Below are 12,357 nucleotides of genomic sequence, written 5' to 3' on the forward strand. Positions count from 1 at the left end.
TACCCCCATGGGGTGCTAGGTTCACTCGCAATGACTGGTAAATTTCATTTGACATCAGTTTCAAAACTTTACTATTCCTTGTTGGATGCAATTTAAAGCACTGACAGTTTCATATCTTGTTGCAAACAATCTGGGAAATAATTCTGTACAGAAAATATAACAATATTTGCCATCCAATTCTACTAGTGAATCATTTTCCTCAGAGGAAAAGGCTTAACCTAATTACCCCTACAAATCGGATCGTTCAATGCGTGTTTGTGAGTCCGAAAGATTTTGGTATCTACATTGGGTTGACAATGACTGTATGAAAGAAAAATTATCATTGAATTTCAAAAACCGACCATGTACATTTTGTTTATTGGCAAAAAATAATTAACTGTGCAAAATTTCGGCTCAATCGGACATGAAATATTTATAAAAAATAAATAAACCACCCTAGTAAATATCAAGTTTAAGATACCTAATGAACATTAAAATATTTTACATCTGGTTGGGAACGAGTTGTGAGTCATTAAGTCTTCGGTTGCCCAGAAAACGGCCCAGGTCGATTTTCGGCCAATTTTTCTTTTTCGAGATATCACGAGATCTCGACGTTTAATAAAATAAGTTTTTTGGCATTGAAAAGAGAGTTTCAATTTTTCCAATATGAAATTGGATTGTTAGATTCTTGAGATTGTTGGATTCTTGTAGATTGTTAGATTCTTGAGAGTCGAAAAATCACAATGTGCCACTCCAATTTACCGATTCCTGCATGTGGATTCTTGAGGCTTTTCATATGCCATATCAAATAGATTCTGTCCGTACCGCAGAAACGATTCCGTTACCGAGTTACAGCAAAAACATATCAAGAAGACTGGGAAATCTGCCTGAAATCGAGCGACAGTTTTGGCAGCGCAGTCTATTGAGTTCAGGTGGAACTGACGCATGCTAGTATGTATGACTTCGTAGCGATGTAATTACCACCACTCTCATAACAAGTTACCACCTTCAATAGATGGAGTTCGCTGTTTGATTCGACGCTAGTCATTTGTATGGGATGGATCCAGAGATGCCAGTTTTCTTAATATGATGTTTTTGGTATTAGGTATCCTGAGAATCCTCTCTCAGGATTATCTGTGTGTTAGTTAAGGTGGCCAAGTTTTCCGGCAAAAAATCGGAACTTGGAGAGTAAACTTTACAAATGACCCACAAAAATCAGAAAAACATAAAACCTGGTAGATACAACTGATAAATTAGATATATCAACAATGCAAGTTTTTCTGAGTCTATAGATTAAAAAAAATCGTGTTTCCAATTAGGAATATTACAATCATAATATTACAGCGTTTAGGAAAAAAGCTTATGTATTGTGTAAAAAAATATATCAACTGTATCAGAGACGGCAGTAACAGATATAGATTCCTGTAATCATTAAAAATAAAGTAGCCAACTACAAATATAAAAGCAGCTATGTTTTACTAACTGAACTGAACAAAACAAAAATTGAAATTTTATTTCGGTAAGTTTACAAAATTCTTGCCATTTTTACGCAGTTATAGATGGGATTGTTCTTTTGAACTGAACAAGCAAAAACAGGCAACCGCAGATTTCATAAAAACTATCGCAAGTTCCTTTTTCCTTTCTCGAATTTTCAGCCTGAAATGAAATAGAGACAAAAAAGAGTTGCCGAAAGTGACTCAACATTTTTCTCTGTTTCATGATGAATCTCCGAAGAAGCAAACGATTTGCGTCTTTCAGCTGAAACCACACCGGTCATATATACAGGAACAGCAAACAATAGTACGCAAAAGTTGGATGTCGCTGAAAGAAAATTGCTAAATCATCAGTCCATTCGGTGTCCTTCGGTTGGTTATGCTGATTTGCATAAGAAAGGTGGCACATTGTGGCAGAAAGTATACTTTTTTCTGGTAGAAAAGGTTTATTACACGCAAATTTGAAGGCTGCACAAACGACCAAACAATTTTTACTGCCGTACACGTTCGTAACGTGGCTAGGAGTTCTGGTGTAAGTGACTAATTATTAATTGTACTTACAGTTACATTATCGTCATCTAAACAAATGTCGAACACGGATTTACTAGAAAAGTGGAATGGTAGACATCATGTAAACCCATTGATCCAGCAAGATCAATTCAGCAAATATTTCGTTCGAATTTGGAACTGTTTCTCGCAAAATTACACCTTGGTAACACCTACAATCTGCATCTTATCTACCGATTATGTTAAGTTTTTTTTGCAAACATTTTCTGCTGCTCTCAGTTAAACCCATAATTGTATGTCTAACTTCGGCCGGATTAGGCAAGCAAAACAAACAAATCCTTTCTCGATCCTCCTCGTTCCAGCGGTAAGCAAATAACCATCGCACCATTTCCTTGAATCATGATAGACGAGAAAACGTCTCTCTGGTGAGCTTATCGCCACCAAACGCCTGATGAAGAGAAAAAGGAAGCTGCAGTCAAGGATCGATGCTCTGGTAAAACAAGAGCCCAACAAGCTTTCGGCCAGGCAATTGTCACATTAACACCTTCGGACAGTTTTTTTATGTTCTAGCAAAATCCTAGAAGTAATCTGTTTCTCGTTTTTTTCTCAATCGATAATAGTTTAGTCCCTTAAATCCTTTTCCCATCATCCCTCTAACTGTGCACATCGCTGCATCAGTTATTGTACGATTTTGAGTCTCATCTTCTGGCACTGTGTACTGACAAACCAGAACCCGTTAGATATGTTAAAGGTGTGAAAATTTCCTCAACCCAAAAGTTCTCGTGTGAAATATAAAACCCTCGGGCATCCGCTTTCGACAAACTGTCAATTGGAGATCCCGGAACGAATATAGAACAGAAATTGGGTGCAGGGAAAGTTTGAAAAAATAATTTGGAAAGTTGTCTTCCACGTGGAGCGACAGTTTTCTTGATTGTAAAATAATTGCTTAATTTTTTTGATAGAAGATGGAAATAGTCTTAACTAATTGAAGGCGTTTTTACTATAAGTAACTGATTTTTGCGCAAATTCCACAAACATAAATTTTAGATGAATTCAAATGGTATTGCGTACCTTTTATTTGCACGTCAATAAATCAATAGGCGATGATTTATTGAAGTGATTTTGAAATTTGCTTTTCCGATCCTGTCGTTTCAAGTCTTTATATTCCTTACGTTTGCTTCCATTGCAGTTGGCAGATGAAGGTGCGGCTCTAAATACATCCGTCTCATAGATTCAAGCGCATTGCACTAAATTAGAATTAGTGATAATTTAAATTTGGGTGTTAAAAAATTAACACTTACCACGAAGTGCCCGTGTACTAGAACAACAATCATATACACCAAACATTTCAATTACCTTATCGTACAACAAAATATGTATTATTCAACTTGCGGTCGCGGCTTGCTTCGATCACAGCTTTAAAAGCTTTTTACTAACGACTTATTACGCGCTTTGTGGAATCTCATTTGACATTATTGTTTGTATAAACATATTTTATTGTTATTTATTTTCACCCCGGTTAGTCCATTGAAACTTGAAATACTTTGAGTATAAGTCTTTCTTATTTTTAGTGATTATAATGCAATCAAGCTATTTTCATTTCTATTTCAAGCAGTAAATGTGGAGCTGACGATTGAAAAATGTACTACCGTGCTGGATCGAAACCCGTACACCTAAGCACATGATAATCTTTGACGGTCAATATAAAATCAAGAAATCACATATTGCTTTAAACTGACATGTTTAGTTATAGGTCTACTTATATTTTATCACTATTTTCAAGCAAAATGATTAAAATCACTCCGAAACTCAAAAAAATTCATGTTTAAATAGAACATGTTTTGAATCGAAATCCGTGCACAGTTTTTCGTCTGAATCAAAACCCGTACACTTTTGAATCGAAATCCGCACACACGCGATATAGACTGGATCAAAGTCCATACAACAATAAATCAAACTCCGTATAGATATAGAAGTACAAAAATGTACATCTTCTATTTATAATTTATCTATAAATTAACGAATAAATATATTTTGAGGATCAATTGGTTCCTAAAGTTTCACACGGTTTTCTAATTTTTCATATCAGCTGAGATAGTGCAATTCTCGTAGCGTTTCGTAGTAACCGGAACGCCGGAACCTCTCGAAGCTTCCCGGCACGACTTTCCCTTGCGCACCTCAGTCACAGCTCCTACGAAATTGTTTGCCGTATATTTATACTTGTTTTCTTCCATTATATATGCTGAAAACAAGAAAAAAGTTCAACAATATATGCATGATACACACGCTGTACGGATTTCGATTCAAGCAAATAACAAGGATCAAATTCCGTACGGCACACTTTTTGTGTAATAAATACAATTTACACTATTTATTAGACAATAAACAGCTCGAAAATGACAAAGACTTACCTTTTCCATCAATTTCAAAAAGATTCACAGAGTAAAATACTTATATCCCACTTGAAAATCGTTTTTATCTGAAGAACGTTTCCTTAGTAAATTCTCTAACGATACAACGAAATGACAACTGAAACCGATACACGATTGCTTTTTCATTTTTAATATTTTTATTTCATGGCCTACTGGCGCATAGCTTAATTTAACAGAAGGCCAACAACTCAACGGATATGTAAATGTAATTATCATATGAATTTGCACTTTTATAATGCTTAAAACTGAAGAAAAACCTCAAGGTGTACGGATTTCGATACTGTACGGGTTTCGATCCAGCACGGTAACTGGAGAAATAGTTAATTAGAAATTTACGAGTTTAGTGGGTTCGAGTCCCACCTGCTGTACTATATTTTTCTTTTTTTTTTTTTTGAAAAGAGGCCCCATGGATTATACGAGTCGGCCCGTGGTAATTGATCCAGAAAAACCGCTACGCCAGTTTATGCGAATAAACATGTATTTTTCTCGCAGATTGTTCGCATAGCTTGGCGTAAAAAAACTTGACTACTTTCTACTCTGCCTCGCAGTTGATTCAGTTTTATCAATCGTGTTTCGGTCAAACGTCAGCTATTGTCCATCGGCAGTTTCAATTAGACAAACACGTACAAACACACATACAAACACATGCATAAAGACTTACATTTACGCTAAGGGGAGTAATCGTTACATGGAAAAATGCAAACTTGACAGCACAGAGCCAGGACAAAGTTTTTCTTTGGTTCAATTTAGGCCCCCAGACAATGCTAATCCTGCCGGATATGGATTACTTGTGCCTCTGATTGGTGCATTACATATGCATGTACATAAATTTGTATGAAAATTAGTATAGGAAAACTTTTGCGCATGTTTCTTTTTAGAGAGCTATCGATCAATCCACTTCTGAACTGAAACCGAAACACGATTGATTTTTAATTTTTAATATTTTTATTTCATGGCCTACTGGCGCATAGTTTAATTTATCAGAAGGTCAACAGCTCAACGGACATGTACATGTAACTATCATATGAATTTTCATTTTTATAATGCTTAAAACTGAAGAAAAACATCAAAGTGTACGGATTTCGATACTGTACGGGTTTCGATCCAGCACGGTAACTGGAGAAATAGTTAATTAGAAATTTACGAGTTTAGTGGGTTCGAGTCCCACCTGCTGTACTATATTTTTCGCAAATTTCTAACTAACTATTTCCCCAGTTAGTACATTTTTCAATCGTCAGCTCCACATTTACTGCTTGAAATAAAAATTTGAAAATAAGAATTTTCAGATCGGATGAAAAATAATCCAAAAACTCCAGCAGTTTCAAAGAAAAATCCCTTCAACCGGTAGAGATGTCAACTCAGAGGCACGTGGTAGTATCATTCAAAGTTCAGTTTCAATTAGCTTCATTCATCACTCCTAACTCGTATAGTTCAAACAAGACCTTCTGCGAACAAGTTCCTGAAACAGAATATTAATTGAGGCAACATTAAGAAAGAAGAAATAAAACTAGTGATAGCCAACACGAGCCAAACAGGAAAAACGAAACCCTTTTCGCTAGACGAGTAAAAGTTTATTTTGTTTCCTCTCATCAACGGAACTGCTGTTTACCCTCTTGTCTTGGCCGATGATGATGTGGCTCGGGCTCAATCCGGATACCGAACTTGAAGTGTTCTGAGAGTTCTGTTGTTTTTTTTTTTGTCTTCTGCGTGGTCTGTCTGCAACCGTTCTGTACACTACGCGGCCCCCGGGCTCTGCTGCAATCCTGAACAAACGCATACTAATGATGACAGCCTTCGGAGACGATGACGGGAAGAGTGCAAAAGACAGTCCACAAACAACTCCGGAGGGCGGAACTGCAAGGCGTAGCAGATGCGCTGGTGAAGCTTTTCTTCCGATGAGTTGCTGTTGAAGTCTGAAGTGAAAATAAACAAAAAGTCAAACTCGACAGCCAACCCCAGTCCGCCGTGCCTTTACTGGGCCAAAATTAGTCGAAAAAATAAACAAACGATGTAATTTCGCTCAATACTTGGCTCGGATTGTCTGCGGGATGGGCGCTTCTGCGAAATGTTTAACGTTAAGAAAAAGGATACGTCCGGGCAGGCCCCGATGTCTATTGAAAAGTCGATTGGTGAATCCTTTTGCTGTTGTCTGTGCCCCGTGTCTGGATTTGCCAAAGATGCCGTTGTTGTTATTGTTAGAACAGAGTTTGATAAATGATGTATTGCGCTTCCTACTTACTTCCTTTTGGCGGAAACAGCAGTTGGCACCGTCCGGATGAGTTTCCAATAAGCTGAGTTGAATGGCAATTTGTCAAATCTTAAACAAATTGGTACATTTACTGTGTTTATTTTTAATTTTGGTATTTCGAATTCGATAAGTTAATGATTAACGAAGATATTTAACCCTAGAAAGATAGTCTGCGTCAATTTGACTCCTCGCTTTTAGTAACATTGCCCTCTTCTTTTTTAAATAATGCGAATTTGTCCTCGATTATCAAAAAACCTAATCCTGATATTTGTAATGTATCGATGTGTTAACGATTTGACAATTTTTTATTTACGGTGATTACTCGTTTTGGAATTTTAAACAAAAACTTGCATTTTTAATGATTTAAAATTCATGTGTCATTTCGACATCAGAATTAGATTATCTTTCCAGGGTTAAAAACCTAGGTCAGAATAATATCTCTTCTATGCATGAGATTTATTTTATTTATTATGTGTCGAGTCATAAAAAGCTCCAAATCTTAAAATGCAGTTTTAAGCTTTAGGTCCCAAGATTTATGTTTTGATCAAACTTATAATATTTTTCACCGACAATTTTATGATATTAATCACGATAGAGAATTGTCATTTTTTGTATGATAACTATCAAATCAATAATTTTATTAATCAAAGTCAAAATGTACCATTTTTGATCTTGAATATCAGTTGATTAAATAAACAGTGAAAACACTTACCTTTTCAATATGTCTGCTGACGTAATTTCTAAATCGCAAGGATTTTCGATATCGTTTTTGTTTTCTGCTGAAACGCCTTAAAAATTTTATCTTGATAAGGGCAAACATTCGTGCTCATGCGCCTTAAATTCTACTCCAGTTTGGTTACTTTTCTATGTCAATCTTGACAATTATGTATTAAAATACTGAAATTTCATTTGTTGATGATCACCGTTTTTTTCACAGCGTTAACCCGTAGATTCTCTTTAGGTCTAACTTTCAAGCGTACATAATCGTATTTTCCTGACCGTATCAGTTTGCGTGAAAACTGAATTCTTTGCTAGTCCGTATTTCTCTTTTATGTAAATCAACGTAACAAACGAGAAAACAAAACGGACCAGTGATTGGGCATTTTTCATCAATAACTTCCATTGTTTACTCTTTTTCTCCGGATGACCAACACCCCGACTGTTTCACCGCAGCAAAAGTGTTGAGTCACTTTTTGCAACTCTTTTGCCTTCTGCCACAATCGGCACAGAATATTCTCGGAAAAACTTACGTTAAATCTTACAATGCCTTCTTTCGGTTCCATTTCTTCACATCCAACAGCAAAATCATTTGTTTCTTCTATAATACATACAAACTTCTTCGCCTTTCTCCCTAGCCGACTATATGACAAATCCGATCTCCGCCCTCGGATCTCACTTCTGCTTGATCACGTGCGGCAGATCGTACTTTCCGCGGACGCATTTCAGCTTGACACCGGGCAGATCCTGCATTCGCCCCACCCGCACCAGTACGATGTTATGCTCCTGTAGATTGTGCCCGATACCGGGCACATAGGCGACCATTTCCTTACCGGTGCTCAGCCGCACCAGGACGCACTTTCGATTGGCCGAGTTGGGTTTCTTCGGTTTCTTGATTAACGTCTTGAGGATGATGCCCTTGGCAAAGGGTTTCCCGTCCAGTGGCTGCCTCGGGGGACGCTGCTTTATGTGCGGCCCGGTGCGATGCATCTGGTTCAGTGTGGCCATCGTGCCGCGCTGCAGGAACGATGAGAAGGCTGAAAATCGGAGAAAGAAAGCAGAAACACGCGTTAGGGCACAATAATTAGCTGCAGCTGTGGTTTCAGCAAGATGTTCAGGATTATATATTGAGAAATCTGATTACTCAATGATGTTTATGTTGAATATTTTTTAAATTAAAGTTTGAACTATTAAAGCATGTTTCGAGCAAGAGAATTATTTACAAATGCATAGAAAGTATATAAATTTAAAAAAACAGGACGACGCAAACCTATCACACAAAACAGCAATCAGTGTCAAACAAACGGATCAATTTTCTAACCATTGTTCCTTTTCTTGGGAAACAATGAACACAAAACCGTGTCAGGTCAATTTCGTTATGGTCAACACAAAAGAAACTTTAGCACAGAACACACGATTTGATGGCCCTAAGATCTCTATTAGAACGCAAAATGCCTGCCACAGGCGATATCGAAATGATTGAGCGATTTCGTTGTCTTTTTTTGACCTGCTATAACCTGGTTAACCGATGTCTGTTTATTGTATTAAGACGACGTGGGTCCTTAAAATGAATTTCTTGAAAACGAACTGGACAGTTAAGAGGCATTAAAAAGACTAAAAATTGATATCGGAACAAAACATTTTTTAACTAGTTGATAAAAAACCGGTGGTATTGCAATAGATAGTTACATTAATTGCCATTGAATATTCAGACAATTTTCTGGAAGTCACCCAGGTGTGAGGTAGTAGTTAGTTTTATAACATTGTGGAGAGCGCTAGTTATGACAATGTGCGTAGATTATTTTCTGTCGATGATTTTCATCATGATCCATTTTACTGTCGAAATTGATCCGGATTTTTACAGTTCCGGGAGCAACACTTCGGAACGGTCCGAAACAAAATCCAATTTTGAAAACTTTTTATCGGTCCTATGTCGTTCAGTATTAAAATTTTCATATCAAAATTTCTTTTTACGCGCACTTTTTATCATTGAACTTTTGTGGTCAGTTAATGTATGAATAGCATGAATAGATTTATGTTTTATTTTATAACCAACCGGTGTTACCTAACAGGTATTACTTGCAAGGATACGTCAAGTGATCGTATAAAAATATAAGCCATAGTTTGATTAGGCCGAGCCCTGCATTCGTTCTTTGGTTGGGTACATTCCATTTCGATAACATACAAAGTTAGATGCCATAAATCATCGCTTCAGATAGGGAATATCATCGAACCACATAGAGCGCACACTGATCTGAGTCATCCGCAGGTAACTTAGATCTCCTGTCAAAAAACCGCAACACCTGCATGTACACTTTTAAGCAGTTCCACACTCTTAGATCGCAAATCAAAAAACCAATTAACATTTCCCATCCCGGTGTTGCCCACTCAAAGGGCAACAACAACAAAAGGCAATGCGTGAAATGACCACACCGAAGCTTTTCGCACATATTACCAATTGGAACCCGGCCGGACCTCGCTTTCACACGATCACGAAAATCCCATTGTTTACGCTTTGTCTGTTTCGTTATCCGGGGAAGAGAAACTCAATTTAGAAAATCCTGTCGGAATGGTGCATATTATTGTCGAAAGAGAGAGAGAGAGTGAGAGACGTAAAAATAACACCGCAAACAAAGCTTTCGTTTGAATGATGCACACGTGCATCTATTTTTGCATCCTATTGGACCTATTGAATGGGGATTTGTTATGCATGGGAAGGGCAAGGCAGGAATCCTGCTCATTTGCATTTAGATTGGTTGACCACATTTTGCTGGGAAAAGCTTTGGAATTTTCAGGAAGATGAACAAGGATAAGATCGAGAAATTCGCTGCATTTTTCTTACAGGATTCCAAAGCTTTCAAAGAATCTGGCAAGAAAGTTGTACTACTGACTGTCCATCTTGAAAAAGCTGAACCGGAAAATTTCCATTTTTTGTTCACGCTTGTTCTTAACAATACGACATTTTGGCTATTTTTATTACTTTTGCATGATGATATATTAAGACTTAATAAAATAACTTATTATCAGGCTTTTACAACAGTAAAATAAGTTTTGTGATGTATTTTGACGATTTGATGGACTAAACGATTTTGAATGTCAAGAGTGACCCGTAATTGTGGCTTTTGCTATGTAAGTGAAATTTTTCTTCCCAACCGATTTACACACATCGAAAGTACACATCAGAACACATAGATAGATAGTAAAGCTGACCCATAATTGTTCAGAGACTGTATATGCTATTCCAGATACGGAGCATTTCGTGGGGCAAACGAAACCAAGCGCTGTTGGCTATTACGTAAAAAATGGATAAACCCCTAATTTAAAATGTCACGCGACCCGTACCAAAAGATTAATGCCAGGGGTAGAGGAGGGGGGGGGGTCACCAAATGATGCCCTAGCCGTCAACGGAGTCAGTGGAGTACCGGGGCACCATCCATTGTACCTCTGCTCTAACTGCGTGAAGCGTGGCTCAGACGCAGCGGACCTATATTTCCCTAGCTTCTCGTGGGATTCACATGGACAATTCAAACATCATACACAACTTCAACAAAAATCATCAACAGGAGACGGAGGTAAGTTGATAGTGATTCGCTACATGGTCCTTGATTCCCCAAAGGAGACAGACGCATAGCACTTTTTAGTATGTTTGCACCACGTAAGCAGACAGCAAAACGATCCTGAATTATGATCAGGAGGGCTAAGTTTAGGAGTTGTCATTTAAAACACGGCTACCTTTACTTGGCCTGCGCTGAATGCGAAACGGTTGTGTGGCTGGATGAGACCATCCCAGACCTAACTTCCTGGGAAGGAGCACAACTGCGTGTTTTTAAACCGAATAACCTGCCAGAGGCGATTCTGTTTGCAGGTTATTTTTCGAACTACGTGGACACATCAAACGACTGTGATTCATCCAGAATCAGAACGACGGTATCTCCTCGATCAGAAAGACAAAACAAAAATGTAACATCAATTGTAAGTTTGTTATGAGAAAAACCTTCCATGTGATGTTTTCAATTTAATCTCGTTAAAATAACAGAAATTATAACAAAAATGGTTCTACTAGTACCAAACCAATATTAAACTTGTTACTAAGGTATCAGCTGTCTAACAAAATATGATAGGATGCAGAGCAGGATAATAACAGCCATTGTTGTAAACAACATGCTTTGATAGAGACGAAAAATTTGTTAGAGTTGTTTTAGAACAACTTTATTTTAGGATTTGTTATTGTGACTCATTTAGATTTAATTTTGTTATCAAAGGTATATGATAAAATACAAAGTCGTATCAAAACATGTTATTTGTATCTCGTGTTGATAGGATTTTGTAATTTTGGGTAGAAGTGGCTGTCAGATTGCCTATTGAAGCAGCGTACCGAACATCGCCTCCTTTGGTAACCAACCGTTGGTGCTTTATTATGCAATCTGCTTGCGTCTATGAGTCAATCAAAAGCAAGAATCAGTGTGCTTGCCAGTTCTGCCCAGGTGAATGTTTTTCACAAACGCAAGCCTAAGTTTTTAAGGAATACTGTTCCGAGCTTGTTACTTGTAGATAACATCGCTGAGTTGGATGTATCGGTTAGATCATCCAACATTACAACAGATAGCTGCTCTCTTCTAATTGTTGTAAGCAAACGACGCCAAATTGGGTTACGATAAAACTGCTTGACTTCACCCCCTCGGATTTTTTAGTTATGCTTTTCTGATCGGGTCTGCACTGGAATGGCGTGTAAGGAACCGCAAGGCAGCAGGAAAAACCGTAGAACTTTTTCTGGAGATCGATGAACAATCCGCCGACCGAATCACCGAGGAGCGCTTCTTATTAAACTACATGTTTGGTATAGCTCGCATACGCCGGGTGGGTAGATCTACAACAGAACGATCAGTTTTGTCATCACCTTCTACTCAACGCAATCTCGCAAAGATTAGGAGGGTACAGATGTTCAGCTTCATCATCACCGTCTGCTCAACGCAACTCTGCA

The 12,357-nt window shown here is 37.7% G+C and overlaps 1 protein-coding gene across 1 annotated transcript in view; it reads right to left on the reverse strand.

The window, feature by feature from the left end:
* Positions 1-7,964: 7,964 nt before the first annotated feature.
* The window catches only part of LOC129727337 (40S ribosomal protein S12, mitochondrial), a 90,174-nt gene continuing 85,781 nt past the window's right edge, over positions 7,965-12,357 (reverse strand). Inside the window, exon 3 of the mRNA XM_055685079.1 lies at positions 7,965-8,413. Coding sequence (XP_055541054.1) covers positions 8,052-8,413 — 362 coding nt within the window. The 3' untranslated portion in view covers positions 7,965-8,051. The remainder of the gene's footprint in view (positions 8,414-12,357) is intronic.

This window comes from Wyeomyia smithii, chromosome 3 (genome assembly GCF_029784165.1).
Source record: "Wyeomyia smithii strain HCP4-BCI-WySm-NY-G18 chromosome 3, ASM2978416v1, whole genome shotgun sequence".
NCBI classification, from domain to species: domain Eukaryota; kingdom Metazoa; phylum Arthropoda; class Insecta; order Diptera; family Culicidae; genus Wyeomyia; species Wyeomyia smithii.